The sequence below is a fragment of the Lepisosteus oculatus genome, chromosome 2 (assembly GCF_040954835.1).
Source record: "Lepisosteus oculatus isolate fLepOcu1 chromosome 2, fLepOcu1.hap2, whole genome shotgun sequence".
In the NCBI taxonomy this organism is placed as follows: Eukaryota; Metazoa; Chordata; class Actinopteri; order Semionotiformes; family Lepisosteidae; genus Lepisosteus; species Lepisosteus oculatus.
In genome coordinates this window covers 69,477,489-69,489,596 of record NC_090697.1, presented here as the reverse complement: position 1 = coordinate 69,489,596, position 12,108 = coordinate 69,477,489, and the positions used below count along the sequence as shown (strand labels likewise).

The window sequence follows — 12,108 nt, the reverse complement described above, 5'->3', positions numbered from 1 at the left end:
GGGGGAAGAGCTCCACATGGCTGGCTGCCTTGTTCCACACTCCTGCATCCCTTTGGGTGAAGAAGTGGCTCTTGCTCTCTGTAAGCTGATGCAGGGTACTGTCCTGCTCACTGTATTGCTACGATGCTTTCCATGTGTTTGATTGGCACTGTACAAGGCACGATTTCCAAACTGGTCTAAGAATCTTGAATGGCCATTTCCTGAGGAAATGTGAAGTCTGCATGAACTGTTTGCTTCGAAAAGAACTTCCCTGTCTCTGTACTGAAACTGAAAAAGGTCATCTGGTGCACGCAAGGAGCTCATATTAAAAAGGGAAGCGGCCGAATTACATCCAAAGCCAACGCTGGGATTGGTAACTACAGTTCAGTTAAAATCAGACCATGTCTTCTGCAATACAGTACACACTGAGATAGTTTTACTTGCTATATATATGCATTTGCGTCCTCTGCGTTATGCTTGGTATTTTGCATTTTCGTGACGTGACGTCCCTCTAAACCTGACTGTGGCCGATTGTGTTTCCCATTTAAAAAACAGAATGTTTAATTGTCTTGAATAGGGGCGCCTCTAGTATCAAAATAAGCAAAAGGCGAAATATGTAGTCGTGCTGGAGAGGATGACTTCTCGATATGGACGGTAATTAGACTAGTTCAAGACTTGTGTAACCAAGCGATACAAAAATGTTTTTCACATGTTGATGGTAGAATGTAAGTCTTATCACATGAAATAATACAATTTTATTTATACATGCTTTTAAAAATACTCGTTTTTTACCCAAAGAAATGTGACTTACCACGTATACATGTACTGTAAATCATACACATATAGACACCAATTAAAGCATTATTTTTAAAATTTTATAGCACACTTTGAATCGAAGTTTTAATGAAGAATTACGATTAACAATCTTAAAACAATTACAACCTAAAAACATTTTTTTAATGAAAATAAAGTGTAATATTTTTAAATGTTAAAAAAGTAACAGCAGGGGGCGCTATAAGATAGTTCTCTGACGAGCAATTGTAAAGAATTGCTTTTAGCGAGAAACCGTTCTAATGTACTGTATTCCATATAAACCTTTGCGGTACTAATGTACTGTATGATTAATGATAACAATTCTACACAACTAGGATATTTATTTCATAATCATAGTTTAAATTAATTCAAGTGTGTGTGACACACTGCTTATATTTTAGATATGTAATTTTAAGTATGAATGAGCACATAGTAGTTTACTGTTTTATATACAATGCTTTGCAAAAGTATTCTAATCCTTGCACAGTTTTCACATTTTGTTGCATTAAAGCTTGCAGTGATGATACTTTGAAGTAGGAATCAATATTTGTTAAATACACAATCCGCTCCACACCTTCAACGCAAGAAAAACTAAATAGGTCGTATCAAAGCAAAATGATTGTGTCTTCAGTGTTCAAAAATATTTTTGTGCTTTCAGAATAAAAACACCCGTCTCTGTAAAGCGCCTCCGTCAGCCAATTTAAACCATGAAGACCAAGGAGCTTTCAAACCTAATCAGGCATAAAGTTGCAGAGAAAGGTATAGATCAGAAGAAGAGTCCAAAGACTCATAATATCTCTTTGATCGTGGTGAAGATGATCATTAAGAAGTGGAAGACCCAGATACACCCTAGAATTTTGCAAGGCGCTGTATATATTACATTCTTATTTTTTGTATTGACTTGGTATTAAATTGTTTCATTAATGAGAAGTGAGGTTGTTGTAAGCCTGATCAGTAGGATCAGTAGCACCAGTAGGGGGCGCTCTATACTGTAAAAAGGCGTCACCACACCTGAAGAAGGCTCCACAGCTGAAATGTTGTGTTTTCTCTCTTCTCTTTTCAGCATGGAATAAACCTATGGCATGTTCCTTTGCAGCTACCTACTTTGAACTACTTATTATTATTATACGTTGTTTTAGGACCAACCAAGAAATTCATTAGACTTAAAAATAAACCCTGTAAAACCCAATGTGGCATATAAACAAAACACATATTATTTTCCCCAAAAATGCATTTAGATGCATTTTTAAACTTTATGATTATTGTGGTGAGAGTTAAAAAGGGGAAGATGAAAATGTTACGACCTCTTTTCCAGTGAGGACTGCAATTGTAACGTGAGATTTTCCGCAACTCCAATACACGCAGAAAAAAAACACAAAACCCACCACATCCAGCCCTAACGACAATCCCAGGTTCTCGTCACCAGAGTTAAGATCCATGTTATTCACTGCATTTTAATGATTGGCGAGCCCCCCCTTCACCACCCGGAATCAACTGTTGCCTGAAGTCAGGGCTGACTGGCGCGCAAGGCGTCTTGTGTCCCGCAGCTAGAAATCATTTGATTGACACAGCCGTGTTTTTACCTAGTTAATGGAAGAATTGGAGATTCCAGCATCCACACATCCAGCTGGAGACGTACGCAGAAACGGGGCATTTTCCGAATCAAAATGTATGCGACGTTTTCTTTTTTGAAGTGAAAACATGTGTCAATTAAAACAAATGTGTTAAGGTGTTTTCGACGGTGAGCAGCGGGCACGGCCTACGTAAAACAAAAAAACTAAAAATTTTGGGGGAGGGGGAAAAAGACCTGGTTTTAAACAGTGCTTCGTTTAACCCTTACGGCCGTTTCTCGAAAATGTATTACAGTGCGTCAGAAATTTGATAGCAGAAGTTTGAACTCGCAATGCAGGTCCGGGAGTGACAACATCAGTATAATAGAACACTAACGCTGCAGCAGCAGATAACAGCATTAATGATACGACGCGATAACAATTGAGAACGATATTGGAAATAGTTCTGTTAATCTGCTCAAGTACTGATAAAGGTTCATGATCGGATCACAAGAAAAAAAGAATTGTCTTGTGCCATCCATCTCTTTCGAACTTATCCATTTGCTTATCAGTGGGTTCTCATTTTCGTACATTTAATCAAATACCTTCCCATTTGGGTGTCTTGATTGACGATAAAAATACTGATGAAATGCGTCAATATCCAAGCAAATCAAGGAGGCACAAGGATATCAGAATAAAAAAGTTAATATATTTTTGAAAACTCTTTTCTTCAGAAACAAAAAAAATCAAACCAAAAAAATTATCAATGACATTTTTGATTAAATCGACAATCTCAATGATACTATACATTTAGAAATAATATAGTATGTACATTTCGTGATTTAAATATTACAACACAAACAAAGACAGGAAAATAATTATTGCACTATGCCCTGGCTTTTGTAAACCCCAGTACAATTACAGAATGTGTCTTCTAATTCTCAGAGATCAAGAGTTCATAACATTCCCAGGTAACATGTTCTCTGCTGTCACGTTACAGATTTGAGCACCAGCAAAGCAGAGAGCGCAGTTTTCTGCTTTTACAACCTGTTACAACAGGACTGTTGCTAATACAGCTTACTACTTTGGGAGGGAGAACACAGGTAATCCCTAAAGGCAGAAACAGAGGATTCCTTGATCCAGCCAGTGGCGGGGATGCACAGATTCTTCCTGGCTGACACAGTGAGTTGTTGTCCAGGTCCAGCAGGAGTGTCCTTTTTGTCTCCTACACCAGGAGAGAGAGAACAGATCCAGCCTCCTCACCCCCAGGCTCTAGAATGCAGTGTGGGACTGATGCAATGCAGACCCCACTGGGGGACTGTTCTGGGAAAGTTTCTCCCAAGAGCCAAACTAGTGTCCTTGCTCGTACCGGAATGTGGGCCCCACAGAGCCGCAGGGATACATTTCCAATTACTGTGGGAGAGTCCGCGGCAGCCCCTTTAATAACGGGGTGCATAGGGGTGGTACCGTGCCATGACGGGGGGGCTGCCAGTGCCTGCACTGTGGGGTGGCATGACGAAGGGTGGCACGCTGTACGGGTGGACTTGTGCCTCCAGCGGCAGCGCAGACAGGTGTCCCAGCGCTTGGGATGGGGCATAAGGCAGTCCCGGGAGGGGCAGGTAGGCCGCCGTGCTGTCCTGATTTGGGTAGTAGCCGGAGTAGGCACTAGGCCCGAAAGCCTGGAGCTCAGGGTAGTGCAGCAGCTGGGAGGCCACCTTGACGTGGCAGGCCTGGGCCAGGGCGTCCTGCAGGGTGCGCTTCAGCTTCATCCGGCGGTTCTGGAACCAGTTTTTAATCTGGGGAGGAAGTATGAGAGAGCATGAGTGGGGCCGAGGTAGCCTGAACCTCCCTTGCAGGGATAGCAATGGATTTAGCATCCACTTCACAAGATTCTCCCATAAAGAGAATTTTTTTCTGGCCAGCGGTGTGTGGTTTTCCTGTATCGGCTTGATACGGGGAGAAGGAGCTGCTCCTTTGAGCTGCTCTAGTCTTGCCACGCCTGCCAGCGCCTGGGAGACTGCAGGGGTCAGTGTTTCCGAGCATCGAGAATCCTGCTCAGTCAGCTAGTGACATGACGCAGGCTCGAACCCGCAATCAGAGCTCAGCCGGTGCTCATGTGAGCATCTTTACTGGTTGAGCCTGCTTGGGAGGTGGCCGAATTTTATGTAGCTGACAATATAGCATGTTGAAATGCCTTATGGGAATCGTAAATCGTAAATTATATTACAATGAGGAACTATATGAATGCATGATGGACATAATACAGGGGTGCCCAACACTAGTCTTAAGGGCCACTACATTTCCAGTTTCTCAAGAACTAGGAAAATATCCTAATTAAGGGCTCAGGTAGCAGGACAACCAGAAACTGTCTGGCCCTCAGGGGCTAGAATCAGGCGCCTTGGAGATGCCCACCTGCTTCTCGGAGAGGTTGAGCTTCCTGCAGAGCTCCTCCTTCTCGCGTGTGCCCAGGTAGGCGTGCTTCTTGAAGGTCCTCTCCAGCCGGCTGATCTGCTCGGAGGTGAAGGCTGTGCGCGGCCGGCGCCCTGGAGGGGTCGGTGGTGAGGAGGAGGAGCCGCCTGGTGGGTCAGCGGGGGAGGCTGACTGACCCCCCTCACTCTCATACCCTGACGTTTCCTCTTCCTCTGTGCCGCTGGCGATCTCTGGCTCAAGCGCTGAGTGGGGACAGAGAGCACAGATTTAGGAAGAAAGCTCCACAGGTAAAACGTTTCTTTTCTTCTCTTTTCAGCTGGGAATAAACCTTTACTTGTTCCTCTGCAGCCTACGCATGCTGACGCAGCTCCCTACTTGAACTACTAAGCTGGGAAACTGCACAGATTTAAGCACTAAACACAGATTTAAGTTGCATGAGCCAGGATAGTTACACCATTACATACAGTTCAGCAGGTTCACTGAGTGTGAAAGAGCATGAAACAGTAAACAGCGCAGATGACATGGTACAGCTATCAGAAGCAACAGTGCCTTTGAAGCCGCTAGTGAACAAATTGAGCAAGGCTGAAGAACAGGAGAGTGCAGTGTACAACTTTCCTGTATCAGGAAGCACAAGTGCTTTAAACCTAGCAGTCTGACTCTGTACTGTATGTATAGTTACATACAGTACAGAGTCTAAGTACAGTACACTATGCCTTCAAATCCCATTAACTAATTTTCTGCTGAGACATCAGCTTCATAAAGGGAGCAGCATTTTGAACCAGCATGAATGAAAGAGGAAACAATTTTCCAACATAAAATCCCTGAAAATGACGTCAAAATGAAATACTGAATTAACACCTACTACCTCCTGTGTCAGTAATGCAATGCCTGTGATGTCTGTATGCCTGGCCAAGAATAGAGGGGGCCCAACTACTTTACTAGTTTCTTAGTAATATGTTCCCCTGATTGAGCAGAGGCTCAGCAGTGTGTGGATGGAAGACTCCTATAGAGCTCACAGGCCTGTGTTCTCTGTATTGTACAGCAGAGCCACAGCCAGGCAGAGCAAAATGCTTGGTTTTTAACCCTTGACAGAAACTCAGTACTTTTGCTGCAATATTCCCTTCATCAGTATTGGTTCCAAATCGAAAGTGACCTATAAGTACAGATCTCCTATCCCTCACTACAGCGAGAAGGACAAGATGCAACCCACCAGTCACCAGCACTGAATTCACAAGGAAACACACTGAGCTATAATAACATTACTATAATAATAACATTACTTTATTAACCCTTTACAATTTCTAGCATTAGGAATTATCTTTTCGCATACCCCAGCTTGCTCTCCATGAGACACGAGATGAGATAATCTGCTTTCTTGCGATTTCCTGCAAAATCAAACGCTGATGTGCCTTTCAACAACAAAGTTTTAAAAGTGGGCAGTAAAGTTTTTTCCCCAAGGGAATTTCCTTACCATGGGAGCCTGCCTGCGGGTCAGTTTTGGTGCCCGGGTTTGGGGCTGGGCGCTGGGAGAGAGAGGGGGTGTCCTGGCCAGTCCACGGCCTGCCTCTCAGCAGCTCCTGGTAGATGGGACGCCCCTCTTGGCTGTTGTAGAACCCTGGCAAGCTCTCCGGGGGAGTGCTGGACATACAGGGCTCCTCTGTGACCACGTCACAGCGGGCTGCTGGCCTGGTCTTCTGGCTACTCTGGGAGAGCCACTCTACGGAGAAGTGTCCCTTCATGGTGTCGCCGTCTATAGAGTTCGTAAGAGTAGAGCCTGTGTGCAAATGTATTCCTTGCAGGAGAATGCAGCAGCTAAATCTCATAAACCCCCACCTTCATCAAGGAAGAAGGCGAAAGAAAGAAGAAAGTATTTTAAGTAAATCCTGTTTTTCAGCCTGCAGTAAATCCCAAGTCTTTTCAACTGGCAAAGTAGTTGTTCAGCCCCCGGAGAGCCCAGCTGTCCGGTTTCCGCAGGAGTCCCCTGGTGATGTAGGCAGAGATGGCCGAGTGCGCTCCTCCACTTCCAGCGGTTCTCTCCCTTAGCCTTTGCTGGCCTCCCTGGCTGCGGGCTGCTGTATTTATGAAGGATTCGGCCACTTCATTTGCAATTCGTTTAGGAGAAGATCAAAGCAGGCCTCCTCCCCTCCTGCCCCGCCCCTCTGAGTTTTCACAAGTGTGGTAATTAAGACGTCTCATTCGACTGGGAATGAACCCATTAATTCCTGGCTCCAGTGAGTCTGGGGATGGCCCCCCCCGCCCCCAGTCCCTTCCCTCTGCAAGGCTGTGTCTCTAATCTATGTGTGCATGCTGGGGGTGTTGACTTGGGGCGGGGGGATGGAGCAAGTTCAACCTGCATGTAGCTGCTGTGGATTGCGGCTCCCTGGGAAACTCCTTTAATTGTCAGTAATGCCCGTTCACTGTCTCCCATTATTTTCAGTGGAGGGGCAATTCAGTCGATACACATTTGCTGGGAGCGTCCGTGATCTCACAGTGACGCCGCCTGATGATGCTCTTGGGCTAACAAATGGCTAATAGCACTGGGAACACATCCAGCAAGCGAGAATATGACAACACTAGAAAGGCTGCAAAAAATCTGTAGGCCAACTTGCCAGCCTTGCTCGTCATACTATATTAGTGAACTAGACATATAGTTCAGGTGGGGAGCTGTGTCAGCATGCGTAGGCTGTAAAGGAACAAGTAATAGGTTTATTCCATGCTGAAAAGAGAAGAAACCACAAAGTTTTGGCTATGGACCCTTCTTTGGGTGCCTGATATATAGTTAGTTATATTACATTAGTTTATTAACTAATATTAGGTGTATTTCTGCCTTATATTGATTCCGGTATCTCACCCAAGCAACCTTTGAATAATTCCAAGGAATCTGCCATCCATGAGTGTTTTAGCTGAAATACAGTTTGTTTCCTTGTGTATAGACAGAGATGACAGGAGTAATGTTCCCAAGAGCTGTGCCTGGCTGATCTGTTGTAGTACTAGTGTACAAGGAGGAGAGAGTGAGACACAGCTCTAGAAAGGCATGGTATATTTAATTAATCTGGGCAGTGTCTGTGTGGCAGCAAGTCCTGCTTATTGTAGCATAAACTGGGTTGTTAGTGTCTTGTGTGTCTGGTTGAATACACAATCTCTCTTGATACTAGACTGTCTGGTTTGGATATGATCTTGTTGCAGGAAAGTTAATAAACAACACAGCTGTTAACTAAACCCCTAACCCTCCACCTTGTTTCTGCGGAGTGTGCAGGTTGATTTTTCTTTCATTACCAAATACAAGACTCAGTATCATTGTGTGAAATGTGGCATCGTTCTCAGAAAGACAGCTTATGCTGCGCCGATGTGCGTTAACATTTTTTAAATTAAATTATACCAAAAGGTTATGATATCGCTGTTGTTTCGCAGTTCGGGAACTGCCCCATGCTGTTACAGACTGTGCTGACGGACTGTCGGAGGCTCCACAGCTCTCCCAGTCCTGAGCCACCAAGGTTACTGTGGCTCAGGACTGGGAGAGACTCCAGGAGGCAAGCCCCAGATCCTACAGCCTTTGCAGCTGGAGTCTGGGATATATCTGGGATGTGTCGGAGAGCTTTGTGTAGAAACTGGTCCATAATGATGATGATAATAATAATAATAATAATAATAATAATAATAATAATAATAATAATAATAATAATAATAATAATAATGAATATAGTGTCTTTCATGTCTAGATTTCTCAATACGCTTTACAGTGGAGGCAGCACATCACTGGAACATGAAGCTGCAACAGCCTGATCATTTATATTCAGAGTGAAGCTCACAGGACAAAACTGGACACAAAGAATTGCAATAGGGATTGCTTGGAACACCACGTCATATGGCTGCATAGACAGCACTTAATAAGTGTTGATTTTCTTCGTGAACAAAAGAAATGTTTCGTGAAGAAATTTGAAATGTGAAAAAATGCAAATATAATTTCTAGGTGTTTGAGTTGAAAATCGATGTTTATTGCCCTATATAAAACCCACAAAAGCATGCGCTTGGGTGGGTTTTGTCGGTGTTATATAGAAATGCAGAACCGGGGGCATCTGGGATTCATCTGAACATTTCTCTCTCGCTCTGCGTGTTGTAACATCAGTTTTGTGTGTGTGTGTTGTAACATCAGTGCTCTTATTCGCCAGATTGGCTGGGACGGCGCTTAGGGTGCTGTCGACCTGCAGTTCTGCTTTAATGATGCATTAATAGCACGTTGCATTACTGCACGTTCTCAGATTTCAGTTGGGTTTTATGTGTAAACGGGGAATCCCTGTTAAATAAAATGTCTTGAACAGAGATTTTCCAACAAGCGAAACCGGAAAACTCGCGTTGTTGTTTTGCTTTTTGGTCTGATGTTGTCCTTGTGTTTGCCGTGGCGTTAATCAGTCAAATCTGTTGACTTTGTAATGAATACCTGCACGCAGTGTATCACCGCTTTAACATTTAACAACATTAAGCCTTGTGAGTGTACACGAACTGTGTGGTGCTCGGCAGAGAATGAGGGTGATTGATTTAACACAATCGGGTTTATCCAACGGACAGATAACGCGGGTTAAAAAGTGCACATTTTGCATTTCAGATAAAAATAATTATAAAGGCTACGTTCCTGGAATCTTTGGGTTTTCCCGATAGTAGTTTTTTTGCGTAATGCGCGATGTACTATCGGGTCTACACGGTCTTTTATGCGCCTGGATGTAATCAAATGTATATCCAGAGATTAGGACGTATGGAACAACCGAGGTAAGGAAAAACAGTAGAGAGTGAGAGAAAGTCACGTAAAAACACCGAAACGTACACATTCCAGTTTTGTCTACCAACCTTGTCTGCCACACAAATCAGTTTTATTGGGTTTGGCTTATTCCAAATAAAATAAAAGAAGACAATAAAATAAAGAAAAGAAAAGAATTTCTAAATAGAAGGCTGGACACGCTGTGAAATTATGTGTGTCGATCGTCCCCGGGGACTCAGAGGGCTGCCCAGAGACCTTGCATAACAAAGTGATATCAGAGGCCAAACAGTTCTCCAATCCAATTTTTTAATCGCGTTGGGATAATTCAAAGCAATATGTAGAGTAACAGTGAGTGAAGTCTGTACATACTTTTTTAATGGGGTGTTCTTACAGTGTAAAGGGACTATTCCTATTTGTCCCGACATGTTTGTGTTGGATTCCCAGTCCATACGTCCTTTGATGTACCGGGTAATAGTTAATCGCCTATTAGCCGAGACATAGCGCGTTATCGAGCGTGGAGACAGCAGTCTATAGAGCCTAGACTCTATAACCATTGAGCCTGAGAGATAACAGCTCCGTCCCGGCTCCTTTCAGAGCTGCAAAGGGTGCTAATTATCTTATCCACTGGCTAATTCGCGATTGTCTGCATTGAGCACATTGATGCTGTACGTAATACATGACTGTTTATGATGGCTGCCGATTTCTGTGCCGCTCGCCAACCCTCCCCCCGTCCTGTCTCCCGCTCCACACACACGAAAACCCTCGCATTGATAAACCTTGATCCCCACAAACAACGCGTCTGTTTACCCCGTTATCGCATCCAAATGCCGAAGAATGATGTGCGAACAACAGAGCTTTGAGTCTTTTTACATGTAAAATTCAATAAAGATAGTAAATAAACAACAACGGAATCACGACAGCCGCGATTAAGGGCGCCACGACTCCGGGGACGGCTCCACGGATTTGCAAACTAAATTCGCAGCCTACCTGCATGAGTTGTCTCTTGGTTTTTGTTTGTTTCAACAGTCGGGACATTAAACGCAGTCTGGCCTGAGCGTCGATTAAACTGGAATTTTCCAATTAGCCGATGAAGAGCTGCACAGACGATATTGACAAGCCTATATGCCCGACGCGATACATTTCTGAAAGTACACTTAAACTTTCAGGGCTAATTTTAGCCCACTGCTGTACTCTGGATATTAAAATAGAGAAAGTAGCTGCCCCAGCTTTGGAGAAAGATGCTGAACGTTAATATTTCCTGCCTGAATAAATAACAGGTCTCAAACAGCGGTATTCGATTGAAGGTTTATTTTGCCAAATTCCAAGTGTATGAAACACAGTCTGCATTAGCAGCAAATACAACCTCTGTGGGATAATTCGAGCGCATCCCTATAACTGCTTTTTAAAAAGTGGCCTACTGGAGTGCTTAAAATGTTTGAAGTTTAAATAAAATACACAAGCCATCGATTCTTATTGTTGAGATTAGTCTGGTTTTCAAATTACGTCATTTCGGTAACCTCGTTCTTTATTTAGTATTACTCGTACAACTTACTGTTAATTGTTTTTTAATATAAGGTTGAATAACTCTTATACATTAACTGTAGGCCCACTATAATGTATGTTTTAGAAATTCGTCAGTTAAACGAGATATTAGTAGTAGCTGTAGTTCGACTGCTCTCGGTTTTTTTGTTCAATTATGTACTTGCACATGGTGCGCGTTTATTTAAACAAGCGACGACCTTCATGTTTCAATAAGGATGCCGGCTTGACTCTGATGTTAAGTCGCTTCTTTTTGGAAAGAAATGCTACACTTTATTATTTTAAAATATCCTTTGAGGGGAGGATAAACGAAAATAGAAGCCCTTTTGAAGTTGTATCACGCGAAAGCTTATTGTGACCCGCCGTCTGGCAGGGATTTAACGGGACCTATCATTCACACTCGAGTAACTGCGAAAATAAAATAATTATGGGGCACGGTGAAATTGAGTTTTCACCTGGATTTTTCAACTAGCATGATGTTTTTCGAAAGTGCTTACTATAGTTAATGTAGTCTATGCATCTCTATGCGGCGGGGGGAGGGTGTTTATAAAGGAGATTGGCTCCCATAATTCGGGATTCTGATGAACTGCAGGTGGGCGCTAAGGCGCGAACTCCTTAATGTTCGTTGTAACTGCCGCGGTCGGTCTTTGTGACATTATATTCACTAATTAGAAACTTTGAAATGGACTAGCTCCTGTTTCAGGCAACATCGACGGAGTTAATTGTCGTTGTTGCTTTGAATTTTCTACCTGGACAGGAGCAGAATAACCTGTTCTACAGTATTAATGCCGTCCCCGAGGGGTTTGCATTTAAGACCTCCTGAAAGATTTCATAATTGCTTTCGAATAAATGGGGCGTCTTAAAAGGCGACTCTGCGTTTAAGGTGCGTTTAAATCTTTAGTTCACTTCTCCATACCTTTAAAAGTTTTATATTCATCTGCGTAGATAAAAAAAATAAATGATACTGGGGCTCTGCTCTCTATCTCCATCTCTGTTCGTATTGCAGTCTTTCTCTTTTTGTTGTCTGTAAGTACAGTATATTAA

The 12,108-nt window shown here is 43.2% G+C and overlaps 1 protein-coding gene across 1 annotated transcript; it reads right to left on the bottom strand.

The window, feature by feature from the left end:
• Positions 1 to 3,119: 3,119 nt before the first annotated feature.
• ved (ventrally expressed dharma/bozozok antagonist) lies at positions 3,120 to 7,944 on the bottom strand. The gene is made up of 3 exons (XM_015348997.2): positions 6,244 to 7,944; positions 4,755 to 5,014; positions 3,120 to 4,138 (listed from the first exon to the last, which is right to left on the bottom strand). The coding sequence occupies exons 1-3, from the start codon at positions 6,593 to 6,595 to the stop codon at positions 3,782 to 3,784; spliced, it is 969 nt and encodes a 322-aa protein (XP_015204483.2). The 5' UTR covers positions 6,596 to 7,944; the 3' UTR covers positions 3,120 to 3,781.
• Positions 7,945 to 12,108: the final 4,164 nt, after the last annotated feature.

What these genes read in the sequence shown, in the direction of transcription:
- ved (XM_015348997.2), bottom strand. Translation starts at nt 6,595, where the DNA reads ATGAGATTTAGCTGCTGCATTCTCCTGCAAGGAATACATTTGCACACA. An exon ending in CCCGCAGGCAGGCTCCCATG is followed by an intron (nt 5,015 to 6,243) that starts GTAAGGAAATTC and finishes GTCCCCACTCAG; the next exon opens with CGCTTGAGCCAGAGATCGCC. An exon ending in TCAACCTCTCCGAGAAGCAG is followed by an intron (nt 4,139 to 4,754) that starts GTGGGCATCTCC and finishes CTTCCTCCCCAG; the next exon opens with ATTAAAAACTGGTTCCAGAA.